The 20,041-nt window shown below is 36.0% G+C and overlaps 1 protein-coding gene across 1 annotated transcript; it reads left to right on the top strand.

Moving 5' to 3' along the window:
* The first annotated feature begins 16,468 nt into the window (after positions 1–16,468).
* Positions 16,469–19,089, top strand: LOC145765234 (regulator of G-protein signaling 21-like). The gene is made up of 4 exons (XM_082577021.1): positions 16,469–16,644; positions 16,906–16,973; positions 17,691–17,854; positions 18,309–19,089. Exons 1-4 carry the CDS (start codon positions 16,496–16,498, stop codon positions 18,657–18,659), a joined length of 732 nt encoding a protein of 243 aa, XP_082433147.1. The 5' UTR covers positions 16,469–16,495; the 3' UTR covers positions 18,660–19,089.
* Positions 19,090–20,041: the final 952 nt, after the last annotated feature.

The raw sequence follows: 20,041 nt of genomic DNA, 5'->3' as shown, positions 1-20,041 counted from the left end.
ACATCTAACCTTGTTCTAGCTATATCAGTACAGACTTTTAAAGAGCTACGACATGATGACGTAGAATCGGTCGCTTCTCTTCAAGATATCGATTCAACATCACGTGACAAAAGCACTTTTATATTTTTGCAGATTAGATGCATGCCGCCATTGAGTCTGCAAAAGACAGCCATAAAAAATCAATGCATTTGCGAAAGAGTATAGCCATTATGTTTTTGTGTGGGGTTACCTGAGGCTGCAATGAAGCAACCCAGTACTTCATTATAGTTATTATGAAAATAGAAATCCCAAATGGTTGCTTTCAATAAACACACTGCCGGTCTGCTTACGTGGTTTATGGATAAAAGCAAAGTTTTAATAACTGATAATTTTTGTTTCTGTAGTTTAATTTGCTTGACAGTGACCCTTGTTGAAAAAAAACAATCAATATTATCAAAATGCAACTCATTGTCTTTTTTGATATTCTGAGCTAGAGTAGGTCTACATTAAAAATAAATAACAAAAACAATCCCTAAAGCAGTGATTGTCAACCTAGGTACCACGACCTTATTGGAGGCTGTGAAATTTTTTAAAGGGTCCATCAATGCACTAATATTAGCTATTCGCTCAATAACCCAGTTTGCTGAGCGCCCGACTTGTTGTACAAAGAAACCGTAACATCAAGCAGCGTTGGTTCAATTCTCGGATTGTGCGCTTGAGCAACGTACTAAAGAACCGCTTTCCATTTAGTGACCACTGATGAATGGAATAATTCAGAGACTTTAACAAGAAACTTCACTCTATCAGTCTCGATGACCTACGTCAGTGGCCTACGTCACCGGGCCTACGTCAGTGGTTCAAAGCCTTTACAAGTATGCAAAACTGCCAGGTTTACGCTCTTACTTAGATGAAGCTTTCTCAGTTCAAAGATAAAAATTACTACAATCAATCAAAACATTTCAAAATATAAGCGTTAAAATTCAAACACATAAGCATTTTACAATATTTATGATAGATCAGGTTCATTCTTAAGATATTTAGGAGGCCTGCAAGACCGATAAGTTTGACAAAACTTTGTGACCGCAGAAGAGTTGGGAAAGGTTTTAATTTATGTACAAGTTAGTGGCCACTTTTCAGCAGTCTAATTTACCTACAACACTGAAAGTAAACTAGAAGGGCGTTACTACGCAAAACTCATGAATTAGGAATGTAATCTTCTCTTCTCCATGTTTATATAGAAACACTGTAGCTGATTTCTTGGTAAACATGTTTAGACCAGCTCAATAGACTTTAAACGGAATGATAAAACCAATCAGGCTATGACAAAAGAAGTCGTGGCAGCAATTGACGAAAACAATAGAGTAAGTGCTTATGACTAAAACTATTTTGACGATGTCAGTGACAAGTATTCTGTACCGATGTTCAGCCTTTGGCATGATAATGTTATTGTCTGACGGTTGTAAACAACCTTGTTATATCATCTTGCTTTTTATCGTCATTGTTGGTCAGGTCCAGTATCTTTCGAATCATTTCAGTTGCTGACCGTGTATTACCTACTGGCAACTGATATGATCTCAATTGGTTTAATAAGGAAAATAGATAAGATTCATCTCAAAATAAAACTTTGTACCGGAAATAGCAATATCTTACGTATGCGAGTTCTTAATTATATAAATAAATTTGTATCCATTTGTGATGATCTTTTTGAAATATTTACTCAGTTACAGCAGAAATTCCCTGAAATAACAAAGATGATTTGAAATGAAAGCTGTAAGAGCAAATCGAAGGAGTTGAACAAAATATTGTTTACATTGATAGGGATTAAAAATTGTCATTGATGCATAATAAACGGGACAGACTTCTGAGCCCGTAGATACCCCTCATCATCATCATAATCCATCGTCGGTTTGTTCCCCACTAGTGGGGGTGGCCGATTGTTTTCGCGCAGCAATTGTTTTAATCCCTTTTCTCCATTTCACCCTGTCCCTTGCATCTTCCTCCTTCAGTCCGACTTTTTTAAATTCATCCTTCACTTGTTGTTTCCACGTTCTTCTTGGACGACCGCGTTTCCTCTTCCCATCCCTGTGATGTAAAACTGCGTAGGCTACACGTTTTTGTAAATTTACAAAAATACTATTTACAAATTTTTTTGATTTTTAAAATATATTATTTTTATGAACATTAATAAAAATCTCTTTCTAGAAAGATTTTTCCAACTTTTTTTTGTAATTTTGAAGCAATCTATAATTCTTGACTGAACATTTCTTGATTATCTCCTTAGACCGAACTTAGTTATTGCCATATCAACTGCATAATGGCAGAAGTTTCACGTGGGTTGCTTTGAAACAATATTTAGTCATTGCATGAGTGTTGAACTGTTGATCCATGACTTTTAACCTTTATGCGGTGTAGTATGCTTGGAAATACACAAATGAAAAGGAAGCCTACGTTTCTTTGGGCTTCATCTTTTTTCAAAATATGAATCATTTGTGAATTGTAATGTACAGTACTCCAGGGATTGAGACATTTCATCGCGTGCTAAGTGGTATTTACATTGGCCAGGAAAATCGATTTTATGCAAAACAACATTGAACCAATCGTCTATGGACTTTTAGTAATACACTTCATGAGTTGCGCAATAGCGTTGTTTGACTCTGCATTTGCAAAGGTTTGAAGTAGGCGTACATGAACTATTCAGCATGGTTTCTTACAGCTTTCTTCAGTAAAATCGATATTGTTTTATATCAAAATTGACACAATACGTTGGTTCTTGCTGATGTTTTGTGTTTGCAGATGACCTGATTTTTTTCGATCACATCAAATTCAGACTTTTCGTTTCCTACAAGTAATTTTTAACAAAAGCATTGCCATTTGGTTGTCACCTTATCAAAAGCTAAACTTAAACTTAGTCTGTTATTTTGTTTTATGTCATCTTTGGGTTGGTGGTGTCTTAAATAAGATATATTGGTCGAACAATTGAATGATTGTGTTTTCCATAAGATATGTTGGTTGAACAATTGAAGGATTGGTTGAACTAGAAACTATAGATAAATGATGGATTTGAATTAGGCTTTAAGTAAGTTAAGCTTGACATTTGTAAGCACGCAAGCAATTCTAATCGATTTAAGGGGGCAAGTTACGGGGTAGGAGGTGCATGGGGAACCATCTACAGGTCCTACACAAACTTGTCATAAAAACGGTGTACTGTAGACTACAAGACTGTAGCCACTTAAGCAGCTCTACTGTAATTAGACTTCCGCTACAACACCACAAAATTCTAGCACTAGTTGCAACGTTCTACTGATGAAATTGAAAGGAAAAGCAACAATAAACAGATTGATTTATTGCTTCACTGACTTCACTGACAAACTTCTAGTTATGTAACAGGATGAAGTTTAAGTCTTAATTATTTTTCTATCCTTACTGCTAAAAAACAACCCCCAGACCCCCTTTGAGTGCTCCGCCTTTGATGATTCGTTGCCCGACTCAATTAGCCTACATCTGCAAAAATACTTATTTGCCCCTTCCCACTAAATTTTGTGTTAGCTACGCCCCTGTCAGAATCCTGTCCCTGTTGGCAAGTGCGGAAAAAATCAATTTCAATTTCCGTTGGATCTTCAGAATGCTGAGGTGAAAAGTTCAAACGAATGAAGACATATTATTTAAGATGAATAACATGTGTACCCGATGCTTTTCTAGAATTTGTTAAAACTCTGGAACTTTCCCGTTTATTTGATAAAGTCATGATTGTTTATTGCTGAGCTGAGTTGGAGCTATTCGAATAATTGGCTTACAAGATAACAAACACTGCCAAATAGTCACACGACTTCCAATGCCCAAGCGGCTTCACACTTAAAAAACAACAAGAGGGTCTGTTTTCAGTTAACCCTACGTTATTTAACGTATGGAGAAAGTAACTGAAGTGAAATCACTGCTAATCAATAGATAATTTCACACTGCAAGCAAACATTTACAACCTCTCTTGTACGTTTCTGTAACGTGGTTAGACATTTTTTTTTTGTTAAAGCCAACGGTAATACAAACAAAAGCCAACACAACAAATGCAGCTCACAGTAGTGTTGTTCTCCACCCATAATAGCCCAACGTCTGAAGACGTTAAATCAATGTAAAAAATGTCTACTTAGCAAGCTTCGAAGATGCTATTGATCCAACTGACTCCGATAAACAAGGCACAAACGAAGCTTTAAAAAATAAACATGTCAACATTGCACACACCAAAAATATACAAATACAATGATTTGGGCGAAATTGAATGTCGATTATGAAAAATCTTAATTGCTCACGTCAAGTGGTTCATCCAAAGTCGTTTTCAAAATCAAATCCTTGACAGACGGAAAAAAGTTGTCCAAAAATTGGCATCCATCATTTTCTGCATTGAGAACGCGGTTTAAAATCTAGATGCGGTGATAAGTGGCGATTTTAGTGCTTCTGCAACGCGTGTAAAAACACACGTATTTGCGGACAGTTTTACTAAAAATAAAATAATAATCTCTCGTAACCGGATATAGACGCACGTATCAAAGCATAAGCTTAGTGCCGATCAGTAAGCTTATCGCTTGGAGCGAAAGCAGATTTAGTCACTACGGTATTATGCAGTTACAGTAGTACCTAAAAATATAAATCGTTTGCATTGTTACAAGAAAACAAATTGCTTATGTTTTGATTTATCTAGTGGTGATAAAATTAACAACTTACCATGAATTTCTGCGTATCTAAAGTGGTCCAAAATAGCAGGCAAAATCGCGGAGTGGTAGCCAAGGCGTCCGTACTAAAACAAGTAGAGTATGCAACAGTATCCTGTGGACCAGTACTGCCAATAGCTCACAAGGTTTAAATACTACCCTACTGACAATAACGCACATATTTTTATTTTTGCGTCCACAATGACAACATACAGTGCACTGCGCAAAGATGCAACTCAACAGACAACAGGAAACAACGAAGAGGCATGTCCCGCTGTAGTCTTGATGAAAAATAAAACACCTTTATTTCAAACAATCCTAAAGAGTGGTTGCATCCACTTCTATTGATTCGCTTGATACTGGGTCAAAATTGTGAGTTGGAAATTTTACGCTTCATTTCGAACTTGGTTCTTGTTCAAGGTGACTTTCCACTTGAATACTCCCATCATTGTGTGCAAGGCCGAATTTAGCCTAAGCGCTGCCCTAGGCAGATACGAAAAGTGCCGCCCCCCAAAAAAATTTTTTGATGGTGCGCTACGATTTATATTTTCAATTCCTTACAAAAAGTTATTTGCACTGTTTATTTGAATACATCAATGAATGTCATTGTATAATGAACTAATTGTTTAAAATCGCTTCCGGCGGGCTTTTTCTCTTTCAAACAAATCAATAATTTCTTCAAAGTCTGTAGAAACAAGTAAAGATGAGTTAATCCTCAAAAATGTGAGATCATTCATGAGATTATTCATTGTTTACATACTTTAAGCATCAAGGCAAGTACACAAAATACCCTGCAACTTTTCCATCAACCTAACATTGACTAAAAACATTTTTTCTAGGCTCCTTTAAGTTTAAGTGAAACAAACCGAACAAAGATTAATAAAAGTTGCACAGACAAAGCCTAGTCCTCCATACTAAGCGAGACAGATAAATAAAATAAAAGAAGCAGCACATATTGTTGAAAACCAATCAAGCGTGAAGTACTCTAGGAGCGATGACTTGCCATACATGACTTGCCGCACTGTTTATAAATGTGTGTGATGTGATAACATATTTATTAATTCTTATATATCTGTTGTGAATTAATATATTCACGTACAGTATTATCAATGTAATATATTCGTATATTTTGCCGCCCCCAATAATTTGCCGCCCTAGGCAACTGCCTACTCTGCCTACTGCTAAATCCGGCCCTGATTGTGTGTAGTATAATAATTTGATGCTGCGATGGCATAAAGTCTGCCACCATATGCCACCTGCCCAGCCCATATAAAAGGAATCACATTAAGGATGAGGGTTGGTAATAACATGCTAGGGCAGTGGTTTTCAACCAGGGTTCCGCGGAACCCTAAGGTTCCGCCAGTAAGTCTAAGGGTTCCGCAAGTTTACATTCAAATCTGAGAGTCTATTTTATTATTATATGGATGCATTCTGCTTGTTGGTTGAAAAGGAATATCCTACAATTGCTCAGAAAGCGCTGCGACTTCTTATGCTGTTTTCAACCTCCTACTTGAGTGAGTTTGGATTTTCAGCTCTGGCAACCCTCAAGCACAAGAGACGAGCACAATTGCTGTCTGTGGAAGATGAACTTCGTGTGTGTCTGTTAAACACACGACCCAATATTAAAGACTTGTGCAAGAAACACCAGGCTCAAGTTTCTCATTGAATTTTTTATGAGAATAAATGTAATTTTTTACAGTTTGTAGTTTTATTGTTCATAAATAAATCTGAACATGAGTATTTCAATTTTATTTTATTAACCCGTTAAGTGCGTAATTAATTTTTTTAAACTACCCTTACTGTGCGTATTTAATTTGATCACTCGCAGTATTTTTCGTCGCATTATTGCTTGCTAGGATATTGGGGAATCCCCATGACGCAGCATAATACGCTTTTGTTCAATTTCCTTTTGTGTCTATTGCGTTACCTTTTCATCGACTATTGCGGAGAAGTCTCCGTCTGGACTATTGTTTTCTTGTGTAATCGATTTACTCTCAAGTGATTATACTTTTCACCATTATAATTTCTAAGCATTTATAGGACACTAAACAAAGTACACTTAAGTTTAGTTTGGAAATATTCAGACTGTATGATTTTCTGACGCTTGTTTTAAGATTAGCAGCAACACAAAACCCTATTGTTTTGTTGACTTATGTTACAAAATATGTTTTCGAACACAACAAAATATTTCTGAAACTGCTTGCAACATTACATCAAAATGACTTCACACTGACTGAACGCGTATGATGTGGTTCGAATTTTATACACCGGAAGGAAGCCATTTCAGAAAAAGAAACGATTTAGGATACATCTTTTTATTCTTGCAATTGTGTTTATATTGTAGGTGAGTGCAGAAGCTACCTAATATTGTAATAGAGTGATTTAGGGATTAATGATTTCCGTCAGGCTGCAATAGTTATTGTAATGTAAACAATGCATCTATGTTTCTTCACACGTCATAATTGCGCCTTCCAGACAAAGCGAATAGAGGAAAGCGAAATTAAAAGTGCCATGAATAGCTGCGATCACGAAAACGACAATTGTCGTCTTACGCACTTAACAGGTTAATTAAACGATGTTTTTTGCATAAGGCAATTAAATTATGGAACAGGGGTTGGAACATTGGGTTCCGTTCCATCAAAAAGGTTGAAAACCACTGTGCTAGGGTTTGATGACATGTTTATTTTTAGATTTAAGTCACGAGTGATGAATAATGAAGCGGTGAACCTCGCGCTATGTTAACACCAAAAAACAGGCCCATTCAGATCAATCAATCAATGGTTTACTTGCCAGAAACAGCAACAGCACATGTTTGAAGTATGCGCGTTATACTGTACATACACTGCAAAAGTTGTACAAAGTTCCCGTACTGACAGGGAGACAACGAGACGGCCATACGGTCTACAAGTCAATTTCCACCCTGCAGTAATGATGATTTTGTCATTTAAAATATCAAAGAAAGGTAAAAAAAGAAAAAAACATATTTTTAATTATGTTCGGAGCAAATGGTATACAGACCACATATGTCTGCACAACAACTACCTTTACATGTTTTTTTTCATATTAAAACCTATAAGCAAGTAGCCACTAGCCATTGGTCTATCAGTTTCTCGATTAAGAGGAGGACGTTAATATCAACCACTGGTTTATATCTTCTTGACATATTTTTGGCTAATGAAAGTAGGCTAATGCTACAAACATGAAATCAAAGTTACTTTGTAATGTGATTAGTTTTTTTTTTTTTTTTTTGTGACAGAACAAGCTAATCTTTGTTAAAACTCCATTCCTCTAAAAGAAATTATACCTTTTAAAGGGTTTTACTTTGACAAGATGAAAAAATGCATTGTTTGATGAAAAAAAAATATTCAAGAAAAAAAACATTTGTTTGAATTTTAATACTATTGGAGAAATACAGTTTGAGTCACAACAAATAGTTGACCTATGAAACTTGTCCAAAATCATTCTAAACCAAATTGGACCAACAATGATCTTAGGCTATTATAATTCATTTCAGAGGGATATTTGGTCCGATGACGCTTTCTTAAGGTCACGTGATAAATGTGGCGGGTGTTACTTTTGAACGACTCAATAACACCCAAGCAAAAGGATGATCACTTTTTAGCGTCACATGACGTTAGTTTTACGAAACTTTCTTTGTTTTTAAAAATCATTTATCGACTTACGCATCCCTGCAATGCCATGACCAATAAAAGTTTCCTAGCAATGTTTAGAATAGAAAGTAATTACATCTACACGAATATTAAATTGCCGTTATGATAAAAATAAGTTTTAACCAAGCTTACGTGGGTCATGCTCCAAACAATAGTTAATCATAGGTTGTCATAATCTTGGTCAGAAAAGGATAACGTAAAAACGAAACAAAGGATATGCCAATTTAAATTATCTTTCATCTATATATGATTACAAAACACTTTTTGGAAATTATTTTAGTTGGTGAAAATATTTACTGGCACCAATTTAGCGTACCAACAACTTTTGCACTTCATACTTGGACGAACTTTAAAAGTCTGAAATCGGCTGTTCTGTAAAAGTTTATACCAAAGTCTACGTAATACCTTACGACAGCAAGTGCCATTTTGTTTGTATTCAAAACGTTGTTGTTCTTGCTGCAGACGTTGAACTTTATAAATGATAAACAGCCTATGCTCAAGGTCGCAGGCAAAAAAGCACTACTGCATTGCAATCTGCAATGCAAAGACAATGATGCATTTCGCAGAAGGCTATTCCTTTCCAGCCAAAACTTGGTCCTGTTTATTGTAATAAAGCAAGAATCAATGTAAAAAAGACTACTTCGCTTTACTCGCTGAATTGCTGTTGTAGGCACTTTAGGCCATACAAAATGCAACAAACACACGTTAGATTTTTTAAAAGTAATTAATTATGAGATTTTACTGTTTAGCACTGCGCACTTAGGCACGGCGGCAATCTGCTACAGTGAATTAAAAGCTGGGCGGAAACTACAAATGATAGGATTTAGATCGTAACAGTAACAATGAAATCCTTGACAAGCTACCATGCCATTCCAAAAATTCGTCCGAAAGCTACTGCAATTATTGAAAAGGAAACTGCTTTACATTAAGCTGTTAAGCAACAATTTTAATGCCATAAATAACTGCATTCTTTTTTGGACTTGATAAATGCTTTAATGTACTCTTTCATAAATTTAACAAACCATCCAGTAGATTAACTGTAAACCCACAACATAAGCTTTACATTTCTAAGCAACAATAGACTCATGCTGACAGCATGAAAATGTGGTAATTTGTTGTTGACTGGGTTTTGTGATGAATGTTTTATAAATTATAGTCAATCAATCAATAAGAGGTGCATTAGGATTAATCTTTTTGCATGGAGAAAAGCTTCAGCACGATTCGTCGTCGTTCACATGTCGAAGAAATCAATGTTAACAGTCAAAAATGTTGTAAAAATAGCACTTGGCGTACTTGAGAAGGAGGTATTGACGCTGCCAATCAAATGAATTATTAATTACATTAAAAGTATTCTACAGTGCTGTTGGGTACATGCTATTCTTTAAAAAAGAAAAAAATTAATGGAAAAAAATCGCTTCCGAAACGAAGAACTGTTAAGCTTAAGTTTCCTACAGACATGCATGAAGGAATAAGAAAGCAGCAAAGTGAATGCAAATATTAGAAAAGTATACTTCCATCATCACTATCATCATGATCATGTTTATCATCACCAGCAATAATCCTCCTTCACGTCTGAAAATCCAGCATTTCCCTTCATTTACTTGAATCTTGAATATGATTCGAATCAGTAAACCGATCTCTTTACCTTGTTAAAGGTAAGCCTACTTATATCATGTAAAACAAGCCTACAAAGCAAAACTATAGCCTAAGCTAAGGACTTCACGACGTGAGTGATTCTGGAATGTTTGATTAACTTTAAACATTTGAGACAGTCGGAGTAGTTCCTCAGTTTAAAGACGTTTAGATATTATTTTGTTTGAAAGTATTTTCATAGTTGCGTGGGTTAAGCTTAAAAGAAGGCAATCATACGGCTAAGAAACCTTTCATAGAAAAAAGTCGAAGAGTGAAGTTGGAAATAAAACCCTGATTTTTACATTGCAACCACTCAATAATTAACCGGGAAGTCTCACAGCCCTCATTTGAAAGAGACGATTGCTTCCGTATTCCGTCGTCACTGGTCTGGTTTTAAATTAGTGGTGCGATACTGGTGAGCCCAACCTAATGTGCGAAACAACTGTCTATGGCTTTCAATTCTTGCTACAATCGGGTTGTTGAGAAATACTCATCCCTGATAGTTAAAATTACAAAATTTTAACTATTTGTGCAAATTTTGAAAAGATAGATTTGTGATCGCCCATAGAGGAAGTGCCTTGTGCCTGATCCTTTCTATGACTTTAGCATCTTTTCAATAATAGATTTAATCTACGCCTAAATTTTGTAGTTTAATTAGAATCTGAAACAACCAACACAAAGTACGTTTTGAGAAATATTTGGTGTAAAAGAAAACTTGTAAAAATGCGAACAAATGTTTGGATTCCGTTCAGCACGATCCACTTTCAAAGATACGCTTTCAGTCTCCGTATATCGATTAGGGCACAGCTACTTTTATTCAAGCGTTCCCATAAATTTAGCATTGCACACGTTTTGAAGGGTTGTTGTGACCCTTAAAAGCTCCTTTTGAGCTGGGTGCCAAAATGTCACAATGAACCTTTATTGTGCGATTAAAAACAAATCCTAAAATTTTTAGAATGTCAACTTATCCTTTTGTAAACATTTCTTTGATTGGTGTTTGTGTCAGCCACAAGTCAGATGAGTAAAGCGATTGCGTACTCATTTCGTAATAGAAATCCCTCTTCAGAAAAAAATGCTTTGGATTATTTGGAAACAACTACGACATTAAAAAAGCACTAATTTCATTAACAAACTTCCATTAGAAAGATATTTGCAACTTGTTGACAAGTTACTTTGTCACCCGGTACGTCGACAACCATGATTTGGCCTCATGCTGTTAAAGCTGATCAAGTCAACTGATTGGAATACAACTAATGTTTACGTTAGTTGTGCCTCAGTGTCAGAATGAGCAAGTTTGAAAAGATAAGATCTCGAGATACTGAGTTGGCTTGTGACATATTGTCACAAAATTGCGTTTTCAAAATTTCACAAATAAATAGCCTACTTCACTATAAGTCAACGTTAAAACACGTTTTCAAATGCAAAATTAAATCTCAAGTTGTTTTGCCACAAAAATTTGGATTACCATTGTCATTATGTGGTTTGTTTTAACCCTAGAACAAAACAGTGATCAATATTTGTTGAAAATCTTTCTCAGAATTAAACTATGAAAGCGGAGGGATATCTGATTCGTCATGTTTGTAAATATTTCCACTTACGATTTATAATCTCGTACGAGTAAGCAGGAAATTAGTGGCTAAAATCAGACCCGCCTTCATAAATAGACATCACGTAAGAAAATTGAATGTCAAACGCCTATATTTAATTGCGTGATTTCGAAAGCGTACGTACGTAAAAATAATTTTGTCGCTCTACTCAACAGCTGCATTGCCGAGTGGTGAGGGCCCTGGAACGACGTTCGAAAGGGCGTCGGTTCGACACCGCTCAAGAGCATGTGTCTTTGGCAGGACACTTAAAAGCATACCTGAAGGTGGTCACGAAGATTGGCTTAATTGCCTTCCCGTCCACTTAATCTAAATCTTCAATCACCGGGCGTAACCCTGGATACGACAAACAAACAGCAGCCTACTCTTTTTTAAATTGCATCATATTTACAAAGTCACCACATTATTACCGACGTACTGCGTTATGCAAGAAGGAACACATTCGATACCGCTTTTGAAGTCTTCGGTATGACCCGAGCTGGAAGCGAACCCAGATCTACCAGCATTAGGATTCCAGGTGACAACTACAAGGCTACAAAACTGGTTGAAATCCTTGTAAAAACAGACAAAGCTCTTCAAGATAAATGTCAGTTGCATGTTATTGAAAATCCACAGCTTCAAAAAAGTTTGTAAATAATCTCTTCATGTTTGTGAATGACAGTTGTTAGATTAGAAGATAGTGCCACATTGCTAACTTTTAAAAGTAATATGTTTTTAAAACTTCTTCTCAAATGTAAGAGGTGTGCCGAAAAATAACGGTGCTGCATCCGCCACCTTTTTAGATCAATGCCAGTTGGCAAGCCACTTTTTCAGGCTACGTCTTCCATGTTGCCAACAAAATTCTCAAACGAGTTTAAAAGGTACTGCTCGTTTGCATTCATCAAATGCTGGCATTTGTACAACAATCTAACCTCTTAGAGTAATTTATTAAGAATCGATTTCGCTATAGTAATAGCATCTTCAGCTAGCACATATAAAAAAGAAAGTTTAAAGAATACGTAAAAGGTTCGTTCAGCAATATCAAAAAGTGCACGTAACTGCGCTAACCAAGTTCATATACAAACATTTTGCTAACTTGCGTAAGACGAACGCCTTACGTAGATTATTGTTAATTACATGTTTCGAACAGTGGTTTTCAACAAGTGTGCCACAATTCTGTGATGCATAACTATAGCAGCAGCTCATCTTGTCATAGTTTTAAAAATCGTTCATGAAATTCTGGCTGGAGTTTAATATTTTGAATAGTGCAAAAAACAAATTTGAAGATATTCTAATATGAAAATAACCCTTCAGAAACATAATAAAAACCTATTAGCGAGCACATCCAGAAAAATATTTAGTTTCGTATTCAAGGTATTTTTCGTAAAAACTCATTTGCTTACAATAATGTGTTTGGAACTGTTGGCAAAGGTGAGTTGTTTTTTTTAAATGCCCTACAAGCATGTTGAACAGTTTTTATATGCCATATTAGTGAATGTAGTGCCAGGTAGAGAAGAGATCACCACTTCACATTTGAGGTGATTGGATTTGTAACAAAGATGTTCCTTTTTCAAATGCATATCGCTCTTCATTGTGATGCGCCAAACACAAAATTCTTGAGCTAATTTTTGTGCACAGCTTGACAATTGCAAATGAAGACATACAAGTGACAACATGTTTTTGCATGGTCTCTATGCAATGCATCCCATAATGTTACGTATAAAAAAATAGCACACCCGGAAAGATTGAAAAAATGCCGAACTTGTAGTATTGAGCACGTTTGATTAAACTGTTTATTTATAAACTCACACGACCTAATTCTTAATTAGCAGCATAAAATAATAATGTTATAGTTGTATTCATTGTCGCTCCAAAGGTGAGCAAAGGCAACCTCATCTGCAGACGTTAAATCAATGTAAAAAACAACTGATTTGCTGTCTGGGTCCTTCATGACGGCATGTGGCTAATCACTTTCTTGCACTAGCAGTAATCGTGTAGGCTACTGTAGAAGAAGCGATCTTGGCGACAGCAGGTTTGGTAGCTATTTAACACACAGCTAAGAATTCAATTGGACTGGCAAAAGTAGCGGTCGAGAACTATGTGGCAAGAATTAGTGGTGCGGTACTGATGAGCTCAAACTAATGGGCGAAACACGTGTCTATCGCTGTCAATTCTTGCTACACTCGACTGCCGAGAAACATCAGTAATTTGTTCAGTTTCTATGCCATGTTTACTCAAAGTGGCAAACATTGTTTTTTTTAGCACCAAACTTGTGAAAATTCAACAGTAAGCCTAACAAACTTAAAAGTTCTTGTCCTTTAGTCAACTCTTTTCATGGAAAAACGCCGATAATGTGCGAGTTGTGATTCAAACATCTTTAAATTCAACCTTTTTAAATAAGGACTTGCCAGTGTTACTGAGAAAATCGTGTAGTCACAGTTCAGGTAGCTGTTTTCTTAATATCATGTTATTGTTTGTCTGTTTTTTATGAGATTCCAAAAGATTTAAATGAAATTTCTCTATCGATCTAGCACTTGCTCAGCCACTCAACTCAAAGCGTCTTTTTTATTGCTGTTTTACGTCGTTTGAGCAACAACAGAAATCAAAGTTGCAAAGACCTGAAAAAAATTGATAGTAACTAAATTTGTGTTTGTGACAGGTTGTGCATAAACTAGAGATCTCTCATTTGATCACAACGAAAACGAGCAAACAAGGAAATGGTTTCGAAATTACATTCACCCACAGTATTTTTCTGCCTGTACCTCCCCAAAGTGTGATTTATTCCTCTGAAAGTCTGTTTACTTGTTGGTGGTGATTAATCCATCAAAAAGCATTTACTACTTACTAACAGTGAAGAGAAAATCACTTTGGTAAAAACAAGTTTCATAATTCCAATTTTGCATCTCTGAACTTGCATTTGGTTGGCACCACGCGGTCTAGAAGTGTGGAAAGTATTGAAACTACCAGAAAAAACAGTTTTCAAAGTTCCATGGTTGCAAACTCTCTGCAGGCTTGAAAGTGAAAAAGTTATTTCAAACTAAACAAGAAATGAACAAAATAACGCTAAATCCGATTATTTCACTTAGTTTTATACGTTCATTTCGAATTTACTTAAAGTTTTTTGTAACTACTTATTAATCAACATACAAAGGTTACACCATCCCAAGCAAAAAATAACATCTTCTGACGTTAAATCAATATAAGAAAGGATTGATTTGCAATCTGAATAACATTGGCACTGGGTAGAATTGTTTAACTGAGTAATAGATTTATTGTATTTTGTTGATGATAAGAGAAGATTATATCAAGACTGTTGTGGGCTGAACTTCATTTAATTAGATTGTCCTGCAAAACTGATAGGAAAACAAGAATTTTGAACAAAGTCTGCTGTGAATGAATATTCTCGTAGAAATTTTTTATTTTTCCGGAAAAAGCAGCTTGATGTAAAGTAAATGTTTGTGGAAGAAATACTTTCAGAGAGGATGGAGAGGATGTGAAAACGATAATCAAAACCGACCGAGCTGTTGTTTTTACACAAAACTTTAAAAAAATATTTTTTTCTTGAAAAAAACTTAAAAGGAAGGTTTAAATAGATCAATATCTTCTTTGGTCCGTAGCCCAACGTGCCTTCTACTGCGTAAGTCATTTTGCACACTCCTCAACGTCAAGGTAATTGATAAACAAGATCAATCAAATTGAGCAAATCGATAAAACTAATTTACTAAAACGTGCACTTAAAATAGACTCACATGTTCATCGAACGCTTGCTCAGCTTGAACATCCAATTTAAACCAAATTATGTAACGCTTTGCATGCCTTGCAAAACCGCCGGTGTTTTATCCATTTGTTATCTCGTTAATTGGAGCCTGCTGCTGCTGTTTCCTTATAACACATTGTACAAGCGATCGATACAAGCCAAACCACGTCTGTGCAAGGCAGAGATAAATGAGGTTGCATGAATCTTGAAGGGTGATTTGATACAGAAATATCGCTGATCCATCCCAGTCACCGAATAATTCCTTTTCTTGCATTGAATCCACTTATGCAGACGTTGAATCAATGTAAAAAAGAAATGATTTGCTGACTGGGATCTCGCGTTCTGGTAATGTCATCACGAAAATTCCAGGAAGGGAATTTTAGAGGAAATTAAGTCTCTAAGGAGTAATTACTTTTTGCACATGATGTTGTACATGAGTTACGAAGCAAGTCGTTCTTTAACTTTTTTCTCTTACTTGAACAGTTGTTTGTTTAATTATGGAAAGACTTTTCAGTTGCTTCCAATCGCAAATGTTGAATATTGGAAATCAACAATGGGGGTCACATCACATAAGGTTTTGCTTTGCGAAGGAAAAAAAGCTGTAAGTTGTAAACCTGGGTTGCTTTGCAAACGAATGAGTCGAAGCAACGGCGTTGGTACAGTAAATCGTAGCCTACAGAAAAGAAGCGATTGTCTATGACCAGTAGCTAAGAGAGATAAACATCTTCGTGGTTCGTACTTTTTCTCACTTTGTCCTCACGGTCTATATAAGCTCCATGGGCGATCGCAAATCACTTGTTAGACACGACGTAGTGCTGAGGCGGCATGTGTTGAGCTTGAGCAAACAGTTCGTTTTAAGCAACCACTCAATTTAATTTCATTTATTTTGCTTTGTCAGAAAATACCAGCAATGATAAAGTTACAAATAGTGAACGGAAACAAGACCAACAAAAGGAAAAGGTGGCAAAACCACAGAAGCTTAAAACGTGCATGCGATGCAGATTTAAAGGTTACGTAGATGAAAGTAAATTAAGCACGGCCACCAAACCTAAATCTGCGGAAAGAAATTATTTATCAAATGTCGAACTTTAATATGTATTAATATTGAATTGTTTTTTACATTGTATTCTTTATTTCAGAAAAAAAAATATTCTAGTGGTAGTCAATAGAATGCCAAGCATGCCAATTGCTATCAACGGCTCGGATATTTTTCATCTACCCAAAAAGAGAAGTCTCAGAAGAGGATCTGATACAGGATTCTCCTCATCAGGAGAACAAGACACGCAGCCTAGGAAGAGGAAAAGCGATTGTTTTCATTCGTAAGTCTAGATCACATGATAATTTTCTTAACATTGATAGTTGTTGCTTATATGTAGTTATGTAATTCATTGCAATGTGAGAACATTTATACAGTGCACCCATCTGTAGAAAGCAATAAGCTACGATCTAATTATACTGTCAATCATATCTCTGTAACAACTCACCAAGTAAGCTACTGCGAATAAAATCGCAATCTTCTAGTGTCACATCGATAAGTGTACTAGAATGGAAACTAATTCTAATGCACATTTTTTCCACAGATTTACTTCTTGGAAGACGATGAACGGGTCAACGATGAAAACTTTGCGAGAATTTTTAAAGAAGAAATGTAAGTTTTATCAGAACAATTGCAGTAGTGTCAAGTCAAGCTTGTGTTTGCGAGTTTAATATTTCAATTTGGGTAGAGAGGTAACTCTTTTAAACCATAAACAGACATAACTCAGCAACAACACTACATTTAACATTATAAAAACAAAAAACAAAAAGCGAACGTTTTCTTATAGGCTTGAAAAGGGCTATATGACTAGCCGAAAACGTTCGCTTTTTGTTTTTTGTTTTTATAATGTTAAATGTAGTGTTGTTGCTGAGTTATGTCTGTTTATAGTTTAATATTTATCTACAAAATTTGACTATCAGGTCGGTTTGAGCAGTGCATTTTTGTGGCAGGCCTAAATTATAAAGCCTGTTCGCAAAACATTGACACCTAACCATCTTACATTTCCATAAATAGCAACCAATTTTTTTTTACAAGAAAGTATTTTTTGCATGATATACCGTTGCTGCTTCTATTTACAGTAGTTGTGATACAGTACCAGCAAGTATGTTTAACCAAAGATATTCCGAAATAGAGAAGGCGTATCCCATAAAATCTATTTTATAGGCCGAATATTTATGAGAAGTCATAAAGTTGCACTTGTTGAAGAAACAATGCAAATAGTCCCACTGGAAACCAAAGTTAAAATAGAATGGAAGAATGACCATCAAAAGTTGCTGACGTTGATTCAGGATATTAACTTTGATCTAAATGAAGAATTTTTTTTTGCAGCTCGCATATTATCATTCCGGGCATTCTTGCAAAGAGAATTTAGTGAAGAAAATCTCGACTTTTGGATTGAGGTAGAAGCCTATAAAAAGCAGAAGGCGAACAAGCAGGGCAAGATTGCAAATATCATCTATGAAAAGTACATTGCCGTCGATTCCCCAAGAGAGGTAAATAAAAAAAGATCTTGCTTGTAAAAAGTTATCATTAACTTTTGCAATAGTTTAATACACAAAGACGTTAAAGCAATGTAGCAATGCAGACGTTATGCATTTTGTAAAGTTTAATAAAGCATTTGGTAACCTTTACCCTTCTTTCCCAACCAACATGAAACTCTATTGAGAAAAGAAAATTTCTGACGCCACAAATTTTGATGAAACATTGTTCTTCCGATTTCATCAAAGGCGCTTAATACGTAATTAGTAAAATAGTAATTACCATTAGTAAACCGGTCGATAGGCTACTGTTTCAAAATTTGTTTGTTTCTTATGCTTTGTCTTTTGTCCAACGATTTAGCTCACTGTACTTTACTGAGGTTATTTTCTTGGCCGTTTTAATATGACAAAAAGGAAACAAATTCGAGCTCAAAATTTACCATAGGCTATATAAAATTTCTTTTTTCAGATTAACATCGACGCTGCCACTCGGCTGGAAACAAAACAAAATATGTCTCAACCAGACACAAACACGTTTGAAGTCGCCCAAAACCGTGTCTTTACTATGATGGAGAGGGATTCCTTTCGGCGGTTCGTCACGAAAGAATGGAACGCACCAAAAGAGGAAAAGCAGAAAAATTCCAACGGAAATAAACTGAAGCAATTAAATAAAAAATTAGCCATGAAAATGAACTCGTTGAAACGGAACAGCAGCGACGAAGAAGACGATTTGAGCTGTGACAAAAGCAACACGGACACCGTGCATTTAAACGTGTTACTTTTCAGTGGGGAGCGAAGAAAACGGATGTTCACCGTTTGAAAACTGAATTTTATTTTATTTGCATTCCCTGAAGTTCATCGATGCCACAGCATATTGTCAGTGTTAGATCATAATGGAACAGCGGAATTGCGGAGTAAAATCTGGGTTTCTTTATTTAAGGACGTTTTCTGAGGATGAGGTGACGAATGGCCAGCTAACAAAGCTCAAAAACTTTGCATTATTTTCTTGTTTTCGATAACGTTTTGCCAACGTGTTATTGGTGTGATGGAAGGTGATTTTCTTTATTTATTCTCGCGGGCCGAGATGCTCAACTAACTGTGAAATCAGCAAAAAATTACATTACTTTACGTTGACGCAACATAACGTAAAGATTGCGTGATTTTTTACTGGATGTCGATTTCTATTTCTTTTTGATTTCCTCCACTGATTGAGTTTTGTAGAAAACGCAATAAATTTCATGCACACTTCACTTCTGAGCAATTGCACAAGATGATTGAAAACAGTAAAACCCAGACTAAGAAACTTCAACCTTTCCTAGCCAGCAAATTAGTCACATGAGATGTGGTGCGTTAAAAATCCTTCATTTGTGCTGAAGACACGGCCAGCCAGCACTCAGCAGCTACCTTCAGCCTTGCTCGTCGGCTGAATAGACAAGTGGCGAGAGCTCTGGTACAGCACTTGAAAGGACGCAGGTTCGACACTGCTCAAGGGTATGTGTCTAGGGTAGGACACTTAATGGCATACTTGAACGGGGGCACAAAGATTGGCTTTGCTGCCTGAGCTATATTCCAAAAAATGCCTTAATTCTCCATCTGCAGCAGACCTCCACTCTACTCGATTGTGCAATCTAAAAGTTTTTCTCAAACGACAATTGATCTGCGAGCAATTTACGTCATGGCTATTTTAAGGTAAAAGGTTTCAGCCAGCAAATCAATTCTTCTTTACATTGATCAAACGTCTGCAAACGTTGAAGTAATACGAAAGACTGATTTTCTGGCTGAGATATAACACAGATGGAAATTAAACTCAAACTATAAGTTTTATAAACGCAAGCAAACAAAGGCGTAGTTTTACGAGGAGTTTTTGAGGGTAAATGACAGGAGCTTGTTGTAAAAGAGTCTCAAATTCCGACTAGATGCTGCGCAATTGAGTTACTGGGTCATCTTTTTGTTTGGTGACTTCTTCCATTTTCAGAAACTGCAGTAAACAATATAACCAAGACGAGAAGTGCAGACAATTCATCATTATGGTTAAAGTGAGAACTGTTAACTCAACCTACCAACAATAAACCTCGTTTTATGAGTGGAGAAGGGAACGTTCTTTAGAGCAAAGGTTGGACCGGACTAAAGTAAAGTTGTAGTGGCCGCCATACTTCACACACGAAATAGCTTTTCTGAACTAGGCCCGAGCCGCATCAATTT

This window comes from Aplidium turbinatum, chromosome 2 (assembly GCF_918807975.1).
Source record: "Aplidium turbinatum chromosome 2, kaAplTurb1.1, whole genome shotgun sequence".
Classification (NCBI taxonomy): domain Eukaryota; kingdom Metazoa; phylum Chordata; class Ascidiacea; order Aplousobranchia; family Polyclinidae; genus Aplidium; species Aplidium turbinatum.
This window is presented reverse-complemented; position numbering and strand designations above follow the sequence as displayed.

Coding starts and splice junctions, on each gene's coding strand:
- LOC145765234 (XM_082577021.1), top strand. CDS start 16,496: ATGCCAAGCATGCCAATTGCTATCAACGGCTCGGATATTTTTCATCTA. Junction 16,645..16,905: donor AAAAGCGATTGTTTTCATTC/GTAAGTCTAGAT, acceptor TTTTTTCCACAG/ATTTACTTCTTGGAAGACGA. Junction 16,974..17,690: donor AGAATTTTTAAAGAAGAAAT/GTAAGTTTTATC, acceptor TTTTTTTTGCAG/CTCGCATATTATCATTCCGG.